Source organism: Atractosteus spatula, chromosome 14, assembly GCF_055471065.1.
Source record: "Atractosteus spatula isolate fAtrSpa1 chromosome 14, fAtrSpa1.hap1, whole genome shotgun sequence".
In the NCBI taxonomy this organism is placed as follows: domain Eukaryota; kingdom Metazoa; phylum Chordata; class Actinopteri; order Semionotiformes; family Lepisosteidae; genus Atractosteus; species Atractosteus spatula.
In genome coordinates, this window is record NC_142719.1 from 3,077,141 (window position 1) to 3,098,438 (window position 21,298).

The 21,298-nt window shown below is 45.8% G+C and overlaps 1 protein-coding gene across 1 annotated transcript in view; it reads left to right on the forward strand.

The window, feature by feature from the left end:
- Window positions 1-21,298, forward strand: part of mfsd2ab (MFSD2 lysolipid transporter A, lysophospholipid b) — a 29,540-nt gene that overhangs the window by 786 nt on the left and 7,456 nt on the right. The window contains exons 2-9 of the mRNA XM_088931805.1: window positions 4,874-4,999; window positions 6,443-6,567; window positions 15,810-15,933; window positions 16,108-16,186; window positions 16,473-16,648; window positions 18,232-18,322; window positions 20,232-20,353; window positions 20,844-20,927. Of these exons, the coding sequence (XP_088787931.1) occupies window positions 4,874-4,999; window positions 6,443-6,567; window positions 15,810-15,933; window positions 16,108-16,186; window positions 16,473-16,648; window positions 18,232-18,322; window positions 20,232-20,353; window positions 20,844-20,927 (927 nt within the window). The remainder of the gene's footprint in view (window positions 1-4,873; window positions 5,000-6,442; window positions 6,568-15,809; window positions 15,934-16,107; window positions 16,187-16,472; window positions 16,649-18,231; window positions 18,323-20,231; window positions 20,354-20,843; window positions 20,928-21,298) is intronic.

Below are 21,298 nucleotides of genomic sequence, written 5' to 3' on the forward strand. Positions count from 1 at the left end.
CGGTATTAACACCGATCCAACCCTCGCATTCACTTGCCGGATTAGGACCTGCCGGGTTTAAAGATGAATCACCCGTTTTCCCTTCAACAGCTGCTCCTAGCAGTTCAGTAACAGTTGGGAACCAATAGCGCCTTATCCTTAACCCGAAGAATTAACCGTATAGCCTCGATTACATCATTTTTCTGTGCAATTTCGCTCGGTACAGGTCGTTTTTTATTCTCGCAGATCGCGTTGCCCAAGCGTGAAATACGTGTCATTCGGGCACCGGTAGGTTCATGAAAAATATTTCGTTAAGTGGGTGTGCGCTGCACAGAGTCGGGGCTGAATAGGTCAGGATTCAAGCAGCGCCGGCAGGATGTCGACGTAAACGGTTTCACTCGTAGACTCCTTGCCCTGTGCTGAAGTCGGTGTTCATTCATCGGTTTGCAGGAAACGCTCTGGACGCCGGACTCGAGCCTTTCCTGCTCCACCGGCTCCGAGTCCGCTTCCTACTGCGCGTGCGGTCCGGCTCAAGCGTCACTCAGCGGAGGGAATCCGGCAGCTTTTCCACGGGCATTGATCGTGTCAATTTATACACAGAAATGGGTGGAACACATTAACGTTATCGCTGCTTCCCTTCCACGATCTGCTATCGTTGTAACGTCTTTTTTTCTTTTACACGTTCTCTGTTGCTTTACTGTTTTCTGCTTTCCGTGGAACAGTCGGGTAATGCCTGAGAAAATATCACGGAGTGTTAATACTGAGTGAGAACCTGTGAGTATAAAGGCCTCCAGTGGCAGAATATCGTTAAGAGCTCTTTCTGTGGTCTGATGTATTGCAAGACATCGATAAGTAGCACATAGCTTTCTTGTAAAAAAAAACAAATGAAGGGAAACTTTTTTTTGTGCTTTTTGTGGTCACATATTTGATTAAGGCTGTGTGACAGATATTTTGTTATTTCCAAATCCTGTGTGTAAAAGACGTTATCGCCTAAGTAAATGGCTAAAGCAATCGGTTGTGGTCAGCTCATGTGCCTTGTTCAATTCAGACTGTCAGGTTTATTTACTTTCTCTCTTATAGCTGATGTCGTCTGGGAATTGGAGGTGATTGACTTACACACACACACCATACAGTATATTACTGACCTTGTCCCTTCTGTGCAAGGGGAGCTGTAGATCTTTGACAATATCTTCATACTGAGAATTTAACCCATGTTGTTTGTATACAGCAGGGGTGTCCAGCCCTGGTCTAGGAGGACCCCAGTTCTTATAGGTTACCTGTTAGTAAAGACTGGCAACATCTGTAAGATGTTAATGAGGCAGGCAATTCATCTGTTCAATTACCTGTCCTTGAAGCGTGAGAAGAGATCTTAGTCCTAAATATTCTCTACTTAATAAAACATGTTCCCTGTTTAATTGATCATACTGGAACTGTCCCGTATCTTTGGAAGTGGGTGATACAATGGTGACATTGGTAGCCCTCTGGACTGGGGCTCTCTAGGACCTGGATTGTTATGTGCCCTGTCTCCAGAAGCACTTTGTCCACTTGATTAAACCACACACGGGCACAAACCCGTTTGGTTTAACAGCCTCTGGGCTTATCTGAGGTCAGACTGTGAGCTGACTGCCGGATGCAACCTCTGTTCCAGACATGCCTTCGTAGCTCTGTTGACATGGGCACCGGACGTGTCTGTGTGCCAGAGACGTCACTGCCAACAACTGACAGAGGCTTGGAGCTGCTGGCCTCGATTTCATCACCCGCGCCGTCTCTCGCTTCAAGGCGACGGGTGAAGCAGTGAGACAGAGAGAAATGTAGACCGGAGGGATGGAGTGAAGACTTTGATCTCTCATTCTGCTGATGCACTCCCCCCCTTCCACACTTACATGAAAGCACCCCCTAGCTGTCTCCTTCTCGTTCTGAGTGCTCAGCCTGTCTTTACGGTGGCGTCGGATCTGGTGTTCCTGCAGGGATCAGTTGTATGTAATTGTTTGGTGACTCTTGAGTCGCAGAAGGGAAATTGTGTGATGTGGCTTGCCGAACACGCAGCAGCCTGGATAGGGACTGAGTACACCACTTCATCTGCCCACTGAGCCTTCGTTTTGGAAGCCAAAGCCTGGAGGGATCGTTTCCCCCAACATTTCTACCTGATGGAAATGACAGGCTGGACAGGGAAGGGGTCAGCTGAAGTATAGTACAGGCTGCATGAGCTTTTAACATCTTTTTTTCCCCTCATTTTATGAAGTGTTGGATGAAGTTTAAACATAAAAATATCCAGAATGGACTGAAACGTAACCTTTCAGCCAACTCCCAAACTGCTTGACGTTGAATGGCATTCATTTTGCAATAAAGCCGAAGGGAGTTCTTCCGTCTGTAAGTGAAGTAATGCTCTGCTTGAATGCCGACTGTTGTAGCATGTACAAAACCTTTGTAACACTTGGACTGATTAAATATTCCAACATCATTCAGTCCTTTACAGCCATTTTTTTTATAAAGACACATGACTTCTATTATAACCCTAATCCTGTTGCTACCCATGAGACAAAGACAGACCATAATGTATACTAGTATTATGAACACTGATGAATCTTTTATAACGGGAGTCATAAAGGATTGTGAGTGTTTCTGTCTGTCGTGTGTGACCCCTGTGAAGGTCATGTGCAGCCAACCTGAAGCCATGTTCAAATACAGAGTAGCTCCATTACTCCAGGATTCACTCACCACATGAGTAATAGTGCAACAGTTTCATCACTGAGAGGAGATGAACATTGGAAGGCTTTGATGTAATTATTTGTACAGAGATCACCTGTCTAGGTTTGGTCTCCCTCTCTAGAATCTTTCTGAAGAAACTGACAATATGGCCCTTGCATACGGTATGTCTAACAGGTGTCACAGAGGGAAAAAAAACTTCCATCACGTATTTGAAGAAAATCTTTCTGTAGTTGGTGCCTACAGTCTAACTAGTACACGCATGCTGCCAGTTAAACGTGCAGATAAGGTTTTCACAGCATTACTGCTAATGTATTTGTCCCTAAACAGCTCTACCATTGTTTTAATTTGTTTAGTTGGGCAATCCCAGAAGGCCCCCTGTGGTAAGAAAAGACCAAATTTTCCAACACTAGAAATCGGTTTAAAGCACATTTAGTAATTGAGCCAATTTAATGAGAGAAAGTCGTCTGAAATTTGTTTTTAATTGCTTTGTTGGCAGTTGGCTTTGTTGCCAGTTGGCCCTGGAGGCTGGACTTACTGTGAGGTTATCCAGCGCTTTAAGCTAATCGTTTGTTTCTGCTCTGCGGTGCCAGAGATGGTTACTTTTCCTAACGCCAGCTCAGTGGTGGGAAATGGAGCTGAGCTCCCTTCTCCGTTTCCCTGGCTGTGTGGTCCTGGTTCTGTTCTGGCCCACACACGAGGCCCATTGGAAAGACTGACTGAGACCGGACTCTGCTGGTCAGTCCTTGAGAGCACCCAGACAGGTGCTATGGGTGTCTTTCGATTAGCAAGCGCCGATGGCTACTGAGTCTGGGAAGCTGAATACACTTACACAAAGTCACAAACCAGAACTGAGCTCGAATGAGAACTGGAAGATCAGGATTTATCCAGCTAGACAAAAAAAATCTGCTTCTGTATATTGACTGATTTGTAACATTAACCTATGCTTTATATACGGTATCGCTACAACAATCTTGGCACAAAAGACCGATTTAAGAAAGTATGCAGTGTCTGTTAATTATTTCAGTGACTTTTTTTTTTTAGAGCTATTTTCTGTGTAGGTCTTGTTGCTTTGCCTGGGGTAATGGAGATCATAGATCTGAGTCTTTATAAGGCCCTTAAAAATTAAATAACATTACATCTTACATCTCAATCTCACTGAGTGTTTAAGAAGCACAGAGGATTTGAGAGTTGCTGGGCTTGCTGGCATGTGACTGGGGTTTTTACTAGGCAGGACCCGGTTTGAGAAGCTGGTTCTGCAACCTGATTGGCTGTGTCAGAGGGGTGTGTGTGTGCTCTCCTGACATAGTGACTGCTGGCATGTATAGCTCTCCAACATCCTATTGTGACAACCAATCAGAAAGTTCAAGCTGGGCGTGGCTTGTGGCCAAACAAAGATGACCAGAACCTCCCTTTGCTGCTAAGAAATGCATTTCGTGCCATGTCAGGGGGGATTTGACTTAACTAGAGGGCTAGTTAATGTCGGTGGAGGGGGGCAGTGGCGTTGCAGGGTAAGGGGGTGCTTCTGTGGTACATGAAGCTTATTCCCTTTTAATGTACAGTGAACAAATCCGTCAGGGCCCAGAAATACGACCAAAGGTTTAAGGTGAAGTAGCACAGGAATGCCATTATCTGGAAATGAAATTAGCACAAATTAATTAGGAGACCACTGAAGCTGGAATCAATTATATTGCCCGCAGTGTAATCAGACACTAAAGCGTGCTATTTTATGTGTTACTCAAATTCTTGACCGTTTAGCCGCGCCTCTTGTGTGATGGGGGGGGAATGTGGAGGCAAAGTGTTAGGGTGAAGAAATGGCCTTTTAACAAATGTCACACATTTCTTGCTGCTGAATTAGGAGGAGGCTGAGGACTGCTAAGCTCTCGGTGGGCACGCGTACTGTAATTTAGGAACTACAGGGAAGAGAAATCAGTTCTGATATTTGTTAAACCTACACCCCTACAGAAGTTGCACAGGCACAGTTACATATGTACATATTATGCAATTTGGAAAGACAGACTCTCTCAACTGTATCATCAGTGATGAAAGGATTTACTTCGCTTTTGCGTCTGGAGCACAAGGGTGCTGCAATCCTTCTAGTCACCCTTTCCGCTGGTGTCTCCTTCCTTCCATGAGCAGAATTAACCCCCCTGCTTCCTCTCTCCCCTTCTGTCTGTTTGCGTTGCAGCACGAGCAGGTGACCGGGCTGTCGGTATGCAACAAGATCTGCTACGCCATCGGGGGCGCCCCCTACCAGATCACGGGGTGTGCCCTGGGCTTCTTCCTCCAGATCTACCTGCTGGACGTGGCACAGGTGAGGGCACGCGTCTGGGCGCGTTGGCGTGGTGCGGCCGGCGGCGGGGACCGCTCGAGGTGACTCGAGCCAGTGCAGGTTCTCGCAGGCCTGCGAGCTCTTGTATGCAAACCACCTGCCTGACCGGCGTAACCCAGGAGTTTCGTCTTGTTCTTTCAGCTGATTTCCAGGAGGATTTGCACGTGGAGTTACTGTGCCAGTTTGTCTCTCGGCTTCATTTGTGTAGCTTGTGCACAGTCCTGCTCAGTCTTGTATCCATCCTCAAGGCCTGTCTCATCATCATCATTTGTTAATTTACCTGATGTTGTAATCGCACGAGTTGAGAGTTACTCTACCCAGGGAGAGCCTGGATAGACCTGGATTTCAAAGTTGTGTGAAACCCAGGAGCAGCACCTGAGCTATTGATGCTCTTTGACTAATATATAAAAGAAAAGCACTTTCCATTTAGCAAAGCAGAATAAAACATTCTTGCAGTCCTGAATAGATCTAGAACGCACTGACAAGATGAAGTTATAATCAGGAGATGACGCTGCTTAAAAAAAAAAAACAAAGTAGTCTAAGTCAGAAACATTTTGCAATAGCTTTTGACATTCATCAGCTTGTCCAGGATAAGAGAACGTGCTGTTTGAGGGCCTGCTGTGGTAGAGCTTGCATTGTCTTATTGTTCAGATGCTGATTAGGGTTAATTCAGTAAAGCAGTGGGATACCAATTAATCCTGCCACTCCGAGATGGAAGATCTGGTTCCCAGAGAGGTAGCAGAATGCCAGAAAAGATAATCTGAGCTCACAGACCACTTTTACACGTCCACGTGCTGTTTATGGGATCAAAGGAATGGGGTAAATGGATGTTTATTTAAAAGTGAGCTCTGTCTGCTCGCGTGCCCAGAGACCTTGGAACAGCATGTGATTAGTGGCAGGCATTGGGCGTGGCAGCCAGAGGGATGTACGATGGAGCTCGGGTGTGAGCTTTCCCAGTGCAGCGAGATGTGGCTGTGCTTCTGTGGTTCAAAGTGGGATCCCTAAGTATGTCTGCATTCCTAGGTTTGTCTTAGCTGGTTTTTAAACACATTTTGGGTGATGCGTCCCCCATACTCTTTAGATAGAAATGTAACGGCACATTCTAAAAGAAAAATCTTTGACAGTAGGACTGCTGTAGTGGATAGCAAATTACAGTCAGGTTACAAAGTGTCTATTGCGTTTACAATGTTCATACTTTCACTGGACTTCAGCCCAAATATCACTTACTAGCACGTTTTTCTTGAAATTGCCTTGTATGTCTGCACCAGGATATCCTACAGCAATGTGTCCAAACTCCCAGGTGCCTCTGTCACTGGCCAGGCCTGCAGTCCAGTTAGGACCCAGATACTTCTACAATACTGCTTTACACCGCATGGAAGAAATGGCTCTTCATTAATGTACTGCTCTCTCCCTTTCCTTTGCCAGCTGGACCCTTTCTATGCCTCCATCATCCTGTTCGTTGGTCGGGCCTGGGATGCCATTACTGACCCCACTGTTGGCTTTCTCGTCAGCAGGAGCCCCTGGACCCGATATGGAAGAATGATGCCCTGGTAGGTACTGCTCTTTCCACTCTGGAGGTCACATCAATAAAGCCATGTTGAGAACTGAGCTCCAGCGTATCTACAGCAGGGGTGTCCAGCCCCGGTCCAGGAGATTCCAGTCAATCTTACATATGTCACGTGCTTCTACAGATGGGCAACACCTCTAAGATATTGATGAATCAAGCAAGCCATCTGTCCAATTAAGAGAACTCTGATTCTTGAAGTCTAAAGAGTACTTAGATTTTAGTCCTAAATAATCTGTAAATTGCTGAATTTAACAAATTGAATATTTAATCAATCATGCTGGAATTGTCCTACATCCTTAGAAATGGGTGATTTAATGGTGACCTACCGAACTTGGAGCTCCCAGGACCACGATTGGAGATTGCTGGCCTAAGATGTTAAGGAAAGAGTAAAAACGGGATAAAAACAGGACTCGGTTCCAATTTTTTTTCTTACTGGCTCTGTCTTGTGTCCAGGATATGAGGTACCAATTAAACGCATGTTTGTCTTGGCTAAGATGAGCTGATTTGACTTATTATTGTCTGAATGAATGACTGAGTAATTGAAATGTGGAGCTATGATCCTCAAACACTGGGCCTGTCTACCCTTGATGTAAAGCGTGGTTGAAAATCTTCACTTAATTAGCCTCTGGTGTGCATACCTTGTTAGCTGTTACTGCACTAGAGAGAACTTGTTACATTTCTATATTTGCATGTGCCCAGGCTGTTGAAGCAGAAATAGCTTTTGCAATATCACAGCTGATCGTGCCTGTGAGCGTGTGATGTGCACACAGCATAGTTTCCATCACAATTGGAATGCCTTTCTGCCATAAAAGGATAAGCCGTTCTTTGTGTGTCGGGCACATCTGTATTCTCATTGTGACATCACTGAACCCCTGGAGACACTCCTATATCTGTAGGAGCTGGAGTCCGCGTTTACGTACAGAAGGACAGTCAGATGTATGTGCCTGAGCTACTCATGTGTTCATCTAGATGTGTTGATGCAGGATGCTGGTGGATCATTGAAGTAGTTTGTAAATCTGAAATATACCAACGGCCAAAAACGAGACAAGCTTAACTTGGGCATTGAGCGCTTTCCGGATGTTGACAAGTGCTGTTGCTGGGTGTTATCCAGATCTCGTTAAACTTGTTTAAACTAGTATGTGCAGCTCAAGCACAACTTTTTGGGCTAAAATGCACCTTAGTCAAGAATTTGATTTCACCTGAAACTCTTTCTCTTGGTATCAAGAAATATTTGTCCTCTTTTCTTTACATGGCCAACCTTCAGTAAGAAATGGGGAAAACAATAAACTGTGATTCAAAAACACTTTGTGAACAAGTGAGACCTCTGTACCTCATTCATATTGCCTCTCCCTGTTATTGGCGTTATCCTGGAAAATATTACTGCTTGCTGTTAGACTTTCCAACATTGCAGAGAGCCCTTGCATTTCTCAATAATCTGTTAACTCATAGCAGTCTGAGTTCAGATGACTTGTTCAGAAGCACAGAGAAGGAGCAGAATAAAACGTCTCTCCCTATCTGAGAAGCAGAAATAGTGCAGAGCTGCTTTGTGAATCCGAGGGCTTACCTCTGGAGCCGAGGCTAGTGGGAGTGGAGCTCAAAGATATCGATATGGCTACAGGGATGTGGGGTGTCCTTTTCCAGTCCATGTGTTGCTTTGAGCCTCCTAGGACTGGCACAGTGGTCTGGGTGCTCGTCCATACCCGCAGTCTTTTCTGACTCTCCTGCACAGACGTTGTGCAGCTTTGCAGAGAGCTTCCGTATCACCCTGCAGCTCACAACTGACAGCCCACTGAAGCTAAACAGGTGTGAGCCTGGTCAGTGCCTGGATGGGAGACCTCCTGGGAAAACTAAGGCTGCTGCTGGAAGTGGCGTTAGTGGGGCCAGTAGGGGGCGCTCACCCTGCGGTCATTGTGAGTCCTAATGCCCCAGTATAGTGATGGGGACACTACTGAAAAAAGGCGCCGTCCTTTAGATGAGACTTAAACTCGAGGTCCTGACGCTCTGTGGTCATTAAAAATCCCAGGGTGTTTCACAAAAAGAGTAGGGGTGTTACCCTGGTGTCCTGGCCAAACTTCTCCCTGGCCTTTATCATCATGGCCTCCTAATAACCCCCATCTCTGAACTGGCTTCATCACACTGCTCTCCTCCCCACTGAGAGCTGGTGTGTGGGGAGCGGACTGGCGCACTCTGGCTGCTGTTGTGATGGTGGAGGGGATCCCCATTACCTGTAAAGCACTTTGAGTGGAATGTCCAGAAAAGCACTGTATAAGTTTAAGCAATTATATATTATATATATACACACATTATATTTATATAGAAATTATAATTTATATTGACACACCTGAAGAAGGCTCCACGGCCAGAATGTTGTGTTTTCTTTCTTCCCTTTTTTTCAGCATGGAATAAACCTGTTACTTGTTCCTTTGCAGCCCACGCATGCAGACACAGCTGCTCACCTCAATTATTATGATGATGATGATTATTATTAAAGAGTGTGTGTTCCCAGGAGAAAGTGTGCAGCTTTTCAGCTGAAAACCCAAGATGAAGGAAGAAGCAGAAATAATTAGCGATTCCAATATTATAAAGCAAATGGTGACAAGATCCAGTGTAGGGTGTTAAGCACTGCTGGCTGGCTCAGGGCTCCCGGGTTCTCGGTTCGATTCTGTGCCGAGTTTTCATGTTCACCTCATTCCCTCTCAGCTGTTTCATGCCTCAGATTGCCCACCTGACTGGGGAAGTGGGCTGCGCTGTGCTGGGTGGTGAAATTCCATAAGTGAACAGTGAACACAATGGAAAGGTTATTTCATTTTTTTTTTTTTAGAAGGAACAGGAAGAGAAAAGAGAGAAGCCAGGGCGTTAATGATGCAGAAACTGAGTCAATGCTCAAGCCCCTCCCAAGTGTTTGGCGTGTCTTTGATCTTCGAAGGCAGGATTTCTTCTGTAGAAAGCTCTGGGCCCCTCTGCCGAGCTGCTCATTGTTAAGGAAAGGGTTTCCACATTGTCTGCCTTCTCGGGGCTCAGTAAGTTCGTGGAGAGACACAGAGGAATCTGTGTCTGTCGGTTCGCATTCTAGTTCTCTCATCTGCATCGGAGGTCTAGCCACCTGAAGTACAGTCCAATCTCTTTTTTTTTAATTTCAAGGATTCCCCCCAAACCTGTTCGCCTCTCTGTTGTCGAGCTTGTCTGTTAATCGGTCACCAGGGAAATGCTATCTTGAAAGCGCTGTGCGACGAGGCTTGAAATGTTCACATGCAGAGTATCTCAACAGATCTGGTTCTTTTTCCTCCCCTCAGTTTCTGTCTCTCAGTGCTGCGGCCTATGTGCGGTAGTGCAGTAAGTCTGCACAGGGCCGTCTCGTAGACGGTGATGCAGTGTGATGTTGCAGGATGACTGCAGGAGTGGGTGGGTCAGATTGTGCACAGCAATGTGCACGCGGACCTGACTCTCAGCAGGCTGTGCAAACGGAAAAAGCTTTTGTTTTGAAGATTGTGTTTAGAGCTGGAAATGGAGCGTGTCTGATTGCGCAGAGGTGCTGGTGGAGGCTGTGCCCACCAGTGCTGTTCTGTAGCTGCACATGTGGGCATCAGCCTGTTGAAGAGCTCAGCAGTGAGGTGTCTCTGCTCCCAGTCCAGTAGCCACTGCAGTTTAGCCTTTAAGATTTATCCTGGGGCCTTGCCAGTGAAAATAATCTCTGCGGCAGTGGCAAGAAACTGTTTTCATTGAAGTGCGATGGTTATCATCAAGGTTTGGAGGGTAGGGATTTATTAGACGACATTTTTTTTTGTACTTTCATGTCTAAACCTCTTCGGAATTATTGGCTTATATAGACTTGTGGTCTGGAGATGAGAAGCTCCTGCCAATGGGAGATTTCTGGTTCCTTGAACTGAGGAAAAGGAGCTTTAAGGTCTTTTTTTTAGAAAACCCTTTATTTTGGATTGGGCTTGGCTGCAGGAGAAAATCCTGTCGTGCTATTTTCTTGTGTCCGGTTTAAATGAACTGTTGCTGTAGAGTGTGAATCAGTCGAGGAGGGGGTTTCTAGTTAAGATTTATTTCCAGAGTGCTTTGCTCAGATAACAAGCAAATGATAATTCAGATTTATTTATCTGATACTTCTTTGGTCTTAGTCAAATACAATTACCAGACTTCAGCCTTTAAGTAAGTCTCTGATTTCAAATACTCCATCGTAAACGTCTGTGACTTTTTTGGGGGGGAGGAGGGGCTGTGGATAGTTAACAGATGTTATCCTGCATGTAACAAGTGACTCATCTGAGTTTTGTGACCAAGGAAATGGAAACCACAGCACTGAAGTATTGCTGGGGGGGGGCCACGTGGCTGCAGCACAGACATGTCCTGAAGGTCAGACAGGAGACGGCACAGAGGGCAAGGAAACGCAGCACTGAACCATCAAATGCCAGAGATGCCTGTGTGAGGGGGTGCAAGGGAATAAAGCAAGTCTTAGATAAGGAGGAGAGGGCAGGATGAGAAGTGTGGTGAGAAGATATGAGCCGAGGGAGTCGAACGACTGCATCAGCCTCGGGCTTTGGGAGCACGAGTGTGTTGCCGGTGGTGACGAGGAGGGGTGGGGGAGGAGAGAATGTGTGTGTGAGAAACGCATGCTCAAATTACGAGGGGGCCCGCCCACACCACACCACCGCCTGCCGGCCAATCAGAGGCGGCGAGGAAGAAGCGTTGCTCAGAATGTGCGTCTGGTGGAGAATGCCAGGAATCTCCTGGAAGTGGAGAGGTTACTGCCGGTCGGCTGTCTTGTTCGGAGCAGAAGGGAACCAGGGCTGGGCTCGGGGTGGGCGAGTTCACTGCTGCTTGCGCACGCAGGAAGGCTCCTGGGCCAGGCCTCTCTGGGAGCACCCACTGGCTTAGCACGGTCTTCCTGGGGTTTGGTGTACTTGTCCTGTGAGTGGACATGTGTACACATGGGAGATGAGTCACAGCCAGAGCTAATGAGGTACATCAAAATTCACTTGAGTACCTGAGTGTGGAGGGCTTACTGTAAAGTGGCCTACTATAATAATAATAATAAATCCTTGCATTTATATAGATCATTTCATTTTAAAGGATCCAAAAGAGCTTTGCATGTAGTAAGGGACTCATTTCACCCACCACTGTAGTGCAGCTTCACCTTAGTGACATGTGACAGACATACTGCACCAGCAGCCCCACTATCACAGAATAGGTTTTCAGTCTGGTGGTTTATTATAACTGTTTTTGGTTCATGCATCATATTGAAGCACTTCAGTGCCGAGCTTATTGGGTTCATGTGGTCTCCAGCACCAGTAGGAAAAGGCTGTGTTTTTACGGACGGAACAAAACTTTTTTATTCGGCACCTGGAGCCGATTCTCTCCGTACCTGTCTGAGTGAGCTGTGCTGCTGACATGCCCTCAGCCTGCTGCCCTTCAGTAAGCTCCCAGGGACATAGCTTCTCGCATTCAAATCCCTCAGTGTGGCGAGTGTCCCTTGTGCAGCTCTTCCCTGGTATTTGCTGGTGACTGAGCAAGAGGAGAGGGTGGGTTCTGGCTTCTGCTGCCTGTGGTAAAAAAAGAGATCTCTCATTATGAGGAATTGAGGGCTGCTGTAAACCAAAACACTTCCGTGCAGCTAAACATCATTGCAGACTCCAAAATTACAAGCAACTGTTACAGAAATGACTGGTTTTAGAACTAGCTGACTAGACAAATAAAACATTTATTTGTCCCTGTGATAAAATGTGCCTTCTTTTTAACAGAAAGTCTACCTACATTCCTCTCTTTGCTTTGGAAAATATTCCTTTTTATCTGCTTTTCATGCCCCCCCTCTCTCCAGCAAGGTTTCCTTTTTTAAATTCACCTCCACGCTTTGCCCCTGAGCGAAAAGCTTTGGAAAGGGTTTTGGCTATATAGGTTTCTTATCGTGCTTTAAATCGGAAGATCAAGCTAGTCAACAAAATGATCACGTATCTACCATCTGTCCATGTACCAGCACGCTCAAATCAAGATGGTGGTGCTTTGAACTGTTGGTAGAATCTGATGTCTGTTTTTATTGATAAGGAAGGTTGGAAGAACAGCGAGAGCTGAGCAGCCCAACTCTGAATCATTCACATGAACCTTTTCTGCTTCCTCTAGCCTGTTTGTACAGGCGTTTTAGTACGAAACAGTGCAGCACAGTACAGGAGGACACTGCTGTTTAACTTTACGGTCACACAGAGATGTCTTGGTGCATGCACTGGACTGACATGTCAAACTATGTATGAGTTACCTGGCCTATTCTGCTCGTATATCATCTTAGTTTTTTTTAAAGACTGTATTAGCTGTTTGTTCTACACTTGCACGTCATTAGCAAATGGGCACCTATGTGCATAAATTACCTCTTTACAAAAATAAAAGTCAGTTTTGGAAGCAAAATGCTACGTACCATGGCCTGACCTGTGAGAAATACTTATTAATCATTATTCACATCGGAGGTCTGAGAAGTTGAAAACAAGTTAATCACTAGGCATTCTCAGTGTCGACTAATGGTGGCAGAGTATCGTGATCAAATTGCTACGCAATGAGTTCAGATCTCCATCAGGAGAGAGGTGAGAATTTAGAGTGGGAATCCATTGTAGAACTTTTCCATCACCTCCTCATCAAAGGAGGTCGCTCAGACAAGGGTCCAATTCAATTCCATTTAGATGTGTACAGCTCGAACTAATACAATTACCCAGATCAACTTCTTCTGTGAGCTCCATTCTACTAGAAAATGATTGGAAAATGTCAGAGTGAATTGTTTTATTTTGCCCTTTCTTGCTTTGAATTGACCTCTCCAGCTCATAAGAGGTACAGCAGAGTCTGACATTTCTTCAATTAGAAATCTTGGCAGGTGGTCTTTATTCTTTAAACCTTAATCATCTCAATCAGGGTAATTGTGTCCCCTTTTTCTCAGTAAATGCCTTCCTCAGTATTGCCAAGTGCCCACGCAGATCTTGAGCAAGATCCGTGCGGTTCCTTCCTGTTCGTTTTGGAAGAGGCGGAAGTGAGAGTTCAGAGTTGCTCATGTCTGGCAACATGCGCTTCTGGTGACCTTGAAGCCTGAGGTAATGGGAGGGAACAATTAGCTTTAAAAGGAGTTTGTTGCGCAGTGTGCCGTCTATGTCGCATACTTAAATGTCACTGATGTTCACAAAGCAACCGGAAAAGCAGGCGTGATCCTGGAAGTGGTACTGGCCGGTTTCCACAGCGTGACTTTCCTGTGCTGATGGTGGAATTGCCAGAAAAATGAAAATGAAATGTGGGACGCTTTCTTCCTGCAGGGGAGATGGAGTTTGCCTCTTTCCTGGGAGACACAATTCCCTGGTCCCCTGCTGCTGTGAGATTTCTGAGAATTTGGCAGCCCCTGCCTCACCACTTGAGCTTATGACAGGTCCTTCCTTCATTCCAGAAAGCCGAGATCTGGCTGGCTTCAAGTCCTCTGCCATGCAGTCCACCGACGCAGTTCTATTCTTTCCTAGTGAATTGTCTCCCCAAGGCCAAGTTTGTTTGGACGGAAATGCAATTCTGAAATTCCCCCAAGTGTAGAAAGGAGGACCCGAAGACGTTTTGTACCTACAGGAGGAGATCGTATCCCCCAGACTTCCATGGATTCTGCGAATTCATGTTTTGTTCTTGCCAGCTCCTAGCAGCTGTTTTTTTTGCCTCTCATGTTCTTTCGGTTTGTGTGTTTCGAAGTTCCCCGAACAACAGGGTCTTTACCGTGCTCCCCTCTACCGCCTGTCGACTCGGTGCTCGGCTTCCCTGTGAATCTGCTGGGGTGACTTTCATTAGTCGGGGAGGTTGAACGGCCGGTGGAACGGCTGGAGCCTCCCTCAGCCTCAGGACTCGGGTTTCTGGTGTCTTTCCCAGGATATGTCGCAGCTCTGGGTGTGACTTTACAGCTCTGTGCCAAGGATCATGAGTGGCTGATGTACTTTCCATTTGTCCAAAGACATTTCCAGACATCTGACATGCCACAGCTTTAAATGGGGAGGAGAACTGCCTAAAAAAGAAACAAAACAGAAATGTTTGTTTTTTCCTGCCCCTTTTCATTGTTTTTCATTTAATTGAAAAGTCATGTTAGGATGACTGATAATCTGGACTCAGCTTTATTTCTAAAATGTTTTTGTACATTATCCAGATCCTGTGAGGAGGCACAGTCAGTGGAAAAACTGTATTCATGATCATGTAGTTTGTTATTGTTTTTCTGTTTCCTGGTGTGGTTTTCTTCATGAGTGCGGAGCGTTTCAAATCCGGTGCTGGGAGTTTCACCTGCCTGCTGTTGTTTCTGGTAAAGCCCTTTGCACACTGCCAGGCTGCTGTAGGGATCATTCAGGCTTGTGCCGGTGACTGTAACTCTCGATTTCCTTCCCTCTAAGCGACACCTGGAACAGATGTCTGCAGAAGCAGTTGTTCATGAGGGGTGTGACCAGGGTGTGGGCAGTGTGTGGAGGTCTTTGGGGGAGGGGGTGTTGGCAATGTTTCTAGGTGGTGGCAAATTATCCCCCTTACTGTGAAAATGTAAACAGCACACCCCATCTGCTACTCCCCACACCTGGATAACCCATTAGCAAAGCAAAGATGGGCTGATTTTACAGGACAGCCTCAGGGAATCTCCATTCTCAATGTGCTGATCAGGAAACAAATCCCTCACTTGGGCCTTGAGATGGATTTAAATGCTAATTCATTTTACCTGTAATGTGATTTAAATCATATGCCAACTTTTCAATCAATCAGCTGGTTCTGTGTTTTAAAGCCTGTAACATGGTCAGGTATGGGTATTATGTGCCTTTAAACACAATGCCACATTGGGCTCTTGGCTTTATGAGAAACCTCTGGGGTGTGCAGGGACTCTGACTTTTCTGTGGTGTAAGACTTCTGTTCTTTTTTAAGAACTTTGTGTTTTTGTCCAACGTTTAAAACTGAGATGGCTGTGGTGTTAGGTCGTTAAGTAGGTTAGGACATCATGTTTTTTCTATGCATCCAAACTGTCATGTCCATGCCTTTTAGAATCCCTAAGTCCCCTGTCATGACCTGATCCTGATAGAACATGAGTGTGCATTCTGGATATGTAGATAGTGCCAGACATTTAAAAAAAAATCGTTGCTCATATCCAGCATTCCAGTGAGGTTTAAAAAGCCACTGGGTTTGGCTCAGTCCAGCTCATGGCCTGAAAGCAGTTTTTATTTCTCTCTCCAACGTGCCTCTCTCTTCCCCCTGCAGGATTCTACTCTCTACCCCGTTTGCAGTGGCGTCGTACATGTTGATCTGGTACGTCCCAGCGTTTGAGCAGGGCAAGGTGGCCTGGTACCTCGTCTTCTACTGCCTGTTCCAGACCCTGCAGACGGTGAGTCCGTCACGCTTGCCCCCCGCCCTCTTCAGGACAAGCAGGGAGCCTGCCGGCACATTTGACCTAGATCGTGTCTTTTTCCCACCTCAGAGGATATTCAACCTTTTTGCTCCCAGCCTGTCCTGCAGAACGCAGCTGTGTGCTAATCTGCCTTGTTCCTCCTGATTGCAGTGTTTCCATGTGCCCTATTCGGCCCTCACCATGTTCATAAGCTCGGAGCAGAAGGAGCGGGACTCGGCCACTGCCTACAGTAAGTGGCCTTCAGCCTGTGTCTTACTTAAGTAATGATCCCTGGAGCCTTATTAAAGGTGAAGAAAGTTCTCGATCCAACAACCCATGATCCCAGTGTCGTGGCTCTGCTGATTTTTGACAACTGTTTGTTATTTCTTCGATATGAAGTTCAACATTCCTCCCTATAATGTCTGTTGAGACGTTTGCTCGGGCCTTCCCTCCCTGTGTAGGATTGGATGTAGAACAGTCAGTGGGTCGGGTCTGTGTGAAGGTAACTTCTATCTCTCTCCTTTTCTCTTTTTCAGGAATGACAGTGGAGGTGCTTGGGACGGTATTAGGCACAGCTATCCAGGGACAGATTGTAGGGGCCTCCAATGCCCCCTGTATTCGAGGGCAACTGGATGAGATCAAGGAGTTCAACTCCACGACTGCCGAGTCTGACGTGAACACCACCCAGTCTCATGTGTCCCTGGCTGAAACAGTAAGGCTTTTTAAACCCTACCCCATGATGCAAGATGGCCTACTATAGAGATTAGCTCCACACCGAAAAGTGGAAAGAAAGCAAAAAATGCACCGTTGTGCTTCGTGGCTGTTTCCTCAGAGCCCGTAGTTTTGCATGCGCAGGGGAATTCCCCTCCTGAGCTGGAGGAAACCTTTCTTATCGCAGATGTGGTGTGCGGTTGGGAGAGTTTCAGCTGTTGAACTGGGGGCTGTTCTGTGCATCACCTCTTAGGAAACGGTGCAGAACAGGCGGTGCTGTTCTCAATAGGTCCTTCGGGTTCTAAGGAGGGTGACGGATCTGTTCACAAGGTGTTCTTGCTGCAATGCAGGGAACAGAGGAAGTATTGGTACAGACCATTGATTTACAAGAGATCTCCTCTTTTGCCTTCTGAGATGTGAAGAATGATGTTTGCCACGCATACTCATTCTGACACACAAGTTTAACCGTATATCAGTATCTACTTTTTGTTCACCCGAAATAAGCCTGCTCTGTTTCCATATCAGGCTGATAATTTTTGCATAAGTAAGTGGTGTGGTTTAGTTCTTTTTTTTGTACTATTTTTCCAAGATCTCTAGATGACCTAATTATTTTAACTGGCAGCATACAAGAAGTTATCAAATCCTCTTTTGTGTCCAACTGGATTATATTAACTCTAAATTGTTCATTTTTGTCCGAGAATCTTGAACTATGTGCATATAAAGGTTTAGGAAAGTGGTGGTATGATCACAGGGCAATTACTGTTGAATACCTTCACAGCTTCAGTACTTTTGTGAAACTTTGATCTTGAAATGTTTTTTTTCCTCAAATCAGATTGCCTGTCTATAACCGTACATTTGCTTTAAAGTAGAAGCCCAGCAGTTTGGTGGTTCTTCTCCATCATTAATATAATTAGAAGATTGCAAGCTGTTCTGTGACTTAGTTGTGTATTTTTCTTTTCAGTTAAAGGGTACATTTCCAACTATAAATGGCTGCCCTTTCATGGCTGAGTTCTCATTAAGAAGGGATTAATTGGTAGTCTCTTTATTGAGAGAAAATGAATTTCCTGTTAGGTGTCTGACTCATCTCTCTACAAGGTATGCATTTGCTAAAAGATGGACAGGAACCTGATAAAAATACTGTAATCTTTGCCATTATAGTGAAGAAAGGTGTGCTTATACAGTACATGCTCTTCAACTGAAATATTTTCTTCCTAAAAAACTGGACTTATTATTGCAGTAAGAAAAGAGAGCCATTCACTACAAGAAAAGACCGATAGGAGACAGCAGTCCTGTCCAAGAATGGAAAAAACAGACCTGAAAGTCCTTGTCTGTGTGGGTGGGCAACACTCCTGTGCCAGTTTGTTTCTGGTCTGCATTCCATCTTGGGCCTTAATGACTTAATAGAACTAACGAAGTGCATCAGAAATCAAACGAGCTTTGTTCCAGGTCTACAACTGGGTGCTAAATGGAAGATCTCTTTAGAAGCTGCAGGAGCTTTCAGAGCCACGAGCTCCTGGTTTCCCTACTTCTGCTCCAGGGAGGGCTGATGGATGTTCTGAGTGTGCTTCCCTTTCTCCCACACAGAGAAGCGCTTACCTGATCGCATCTGGGGTCATCAGTGCCATTTACGTCCTCTGTGCCATCATCCTGGTCTTGGGAGTGCGGGAGAAGAAAGGTGAGCAGTGTGGACGCCTGACTGGGGTGTAAATGTGAACCTCTGCAGCAGAATGTGGTGATGCACTACCTGCAGCTGGCTTCTGCCTTCGGTGAGGTGATGCACAGTGAAAGGACGAACATACGCAGAGCCATTGGGAATCCAGTGATCATGTTGAGTGGAGTGAACTTTAACCGCTGACATGGAGAAAAGAAAGTGAGACTGAATCAGACACCTGGTTTGAGAGGCTTCTCAAAACCGATTCTCATGCGCGAGTGCTTTGCGGTGGTAAAGCAACACTGCTTAGTGTCGCCCTTGCTTGGACCCGAGACCTTGCAGATCTGGTGACCGCAAGAATCTGAAAGAAGTGTGTTCTGGGAGCCTTACCCATCGTTTTTTTTTTTTGCTTTCAAAAATGCTTTCAAAACTGAGAAGGAAAAATGTGTTTTTATGCAAAGAATTGTAGGAGTCTAAAGCACATTGAAGTGGATATCCTGATTTCTGTCAAGATGAGCTCAATTAGTTTCTGGTAACCAAACAAGCTAGATGGTCTCAATGACCTCCGACTACTTAGAAATCTTCATTATGTTCTTAGAAATTTGCACATACAAACTCCTACATTCAGGGATTTAGGGAAAGAAATTTGTTGGAGTCAGAAGCCCAGTGCTTTGTGTGCTGACCTTGTAGAATGCTCATATTGGTATTAAAGGGTGCCAAGCGCCACCCCTAGCAAACCTTCCTAGGGGTCGACAGAGCTAGGAAGCTGGAGCAGGCAGTAAATATCACAGAGAATCGCAGACAGAGTCAGGAGAGAGACTGGTGAGAAAGGGGGTGGAGGGAGTGTTTCTGATTCCTTTAATTGACTCCGGTTCCACAGTATTTCTTTTTTATCACTGCCCGGTTTGTGGTCATTCCTTGAATATGTATGAAGTGGAGCTGTGGGCCTGAAACGGAAACAAGCACAGCTTTGTCGGCTCTGAAATGCTATTCACTGCCCAGAGAGGGAAGGGAAAAGGGACAATCTGATCCTGAACATGGACAGAACACCCGTACAGAGAGTGCCGTGAGCTGAACAGAGCTCTTCCGATCTTGATGACTAATGCTAATGACTTTCATCTCTGTTCCTAGAGTGAAACTGGCTTGATCTGTGCTTTGTTCCTTTGGTTGGAGGTGTTTACTTTGTGTATGGACCAGAACGTGGCAAGACTTGACAAAAGAGGCTGCAGGCACACTAAATGGCCCTGCCATTTGAAATGTTTTCTTATTTAAAAATATACTGGAGCTGTGTTAATGCTGTAGCAGAAGAGCATTAAGATAAAAGGAAAGGGTTTTGCACTCCTATCCAAGGGTGGGGAAAGCAGACACCTAGAGAAAGTCCTTGTCCATTCAGTCAGTGGAAGGTGAGGACATCTCCAGTCCAGGAGTGTCTCATTGTAGGTGAAAAAAACTCTTTCAGGATCTAGGTGAACTGGGCCCAGATCCAGTTCAGTTCTTCAGTCCCAGACAGCATGAAACTTAACTGTTACAACCATCACTCCCCTTAAAGAATGTGATAATACAAAGGAGGTCTAGTGGAGGACTGTCCAATTCACCACACAATAGCACTTTACTACTGTGCGAATAGTTTATAATGACTTAGTATATATTACTGTATACACGTATAGGGTCATTGGAGCAGGCTGTACCAAAGACTGGAATGTGGTCAGAGATCATGCAGTCCTCCTACCAGGCTGCTTCTGTATAGGGTTAACAGAGCAGGTTGTGCCAAAGACCTGTACTGGAATGTGTACTAGGATGTGCACTCTTTGAGTTGTCCCTTCTTATAGTGCTTGGTTAGTTGAAGCAAAAAATAAAATCGGAGGGAGCTCAGAGGGCTCTTGGCTGATGCTGGGTTTCTCTTCTCTTCCGTTTTCCCTGTCCTGCTCCACAGACGCGGGCCGACACAAGTCGGAGAAGCCCATGACGTTCTTCCAGGGCATGCGTCTGGTCATGGGACACGGGCCGTATGCCAAGCTGGTCATCGGCTTCCTGTTCACCTCCCTGGCCTTCATGGTGAGCTGCAGCACGTTTCCCTCCGCCGGCGTCGGCAGGTGTGCCGGTGGATTCCTGTCCAGAGCAACGTTTCTCACACTTGCACAGAACTACCATTTTTGCTCTCAGTTACTATCATAAACTACATTTATTTCAATGTGAAATCCGAGTGTCTCGCACTGCTTAGAGATTGATGATGGTGAAACATGGAGCTCGTATTCATTTTTCAAGTTCATTTCCTCATTCATTTCTGATTTTTCCTAAATCCTGCGGCACAGCAGTCTGCCCTCAGACACACCATTTGAGAGAGACTGCCTCCTGTTCACCGTCCAGTCCCGCTCCTCGAAGTCGAAATCTGCTTCCCCATTATCCATAGATGTTTGCAAAACAATCGCAGACTTGGACTGGATATTCCCACTTGGAGTCTTGAAGTCTTCTTCTCTCTCTTTTTTTAACTTAAATATTTCTTAATCAGGCTAAATTGGTGTTTCTCTCTCTGTCTGTCTGTCAGCTGTTGGAAGGAAACTTTGCTCTCTTCTGCTCTTACACCCTGGGCTTCAGAAACGACTTCCAGAACATCCTGCTGGCCATCATGGTAAGACCTCGCCGGTGGAGATGAGTTGTAAAGACTGCGGTCTTGCACACACTTCTCAGGCCTGGGATCAGGCCATCCCATGGGGAAAAGTAATCAATGGCTGTTCAAGGAAAACCGATCCCAACCATCCATTCCCACCTGGCTGCGGAACAGTCTTGCGCTTGCTGAAGCACATGCTTCATAAGCTTCCAGGAAGAATCAATGAGATCTCCGCTCCATGAGTTGATCCTAGAGAGTCTGACTCATTCTCTGAAGTTTCCAAACTTCCTTCCTAAGAATTTTGGGTTATATTTGATTCATTTGTCTTTACCTTGGAGGGGTTATTGTATTCTGAAATGGCATAACTAAAGCATTTGTGTGCTTCTGACCGT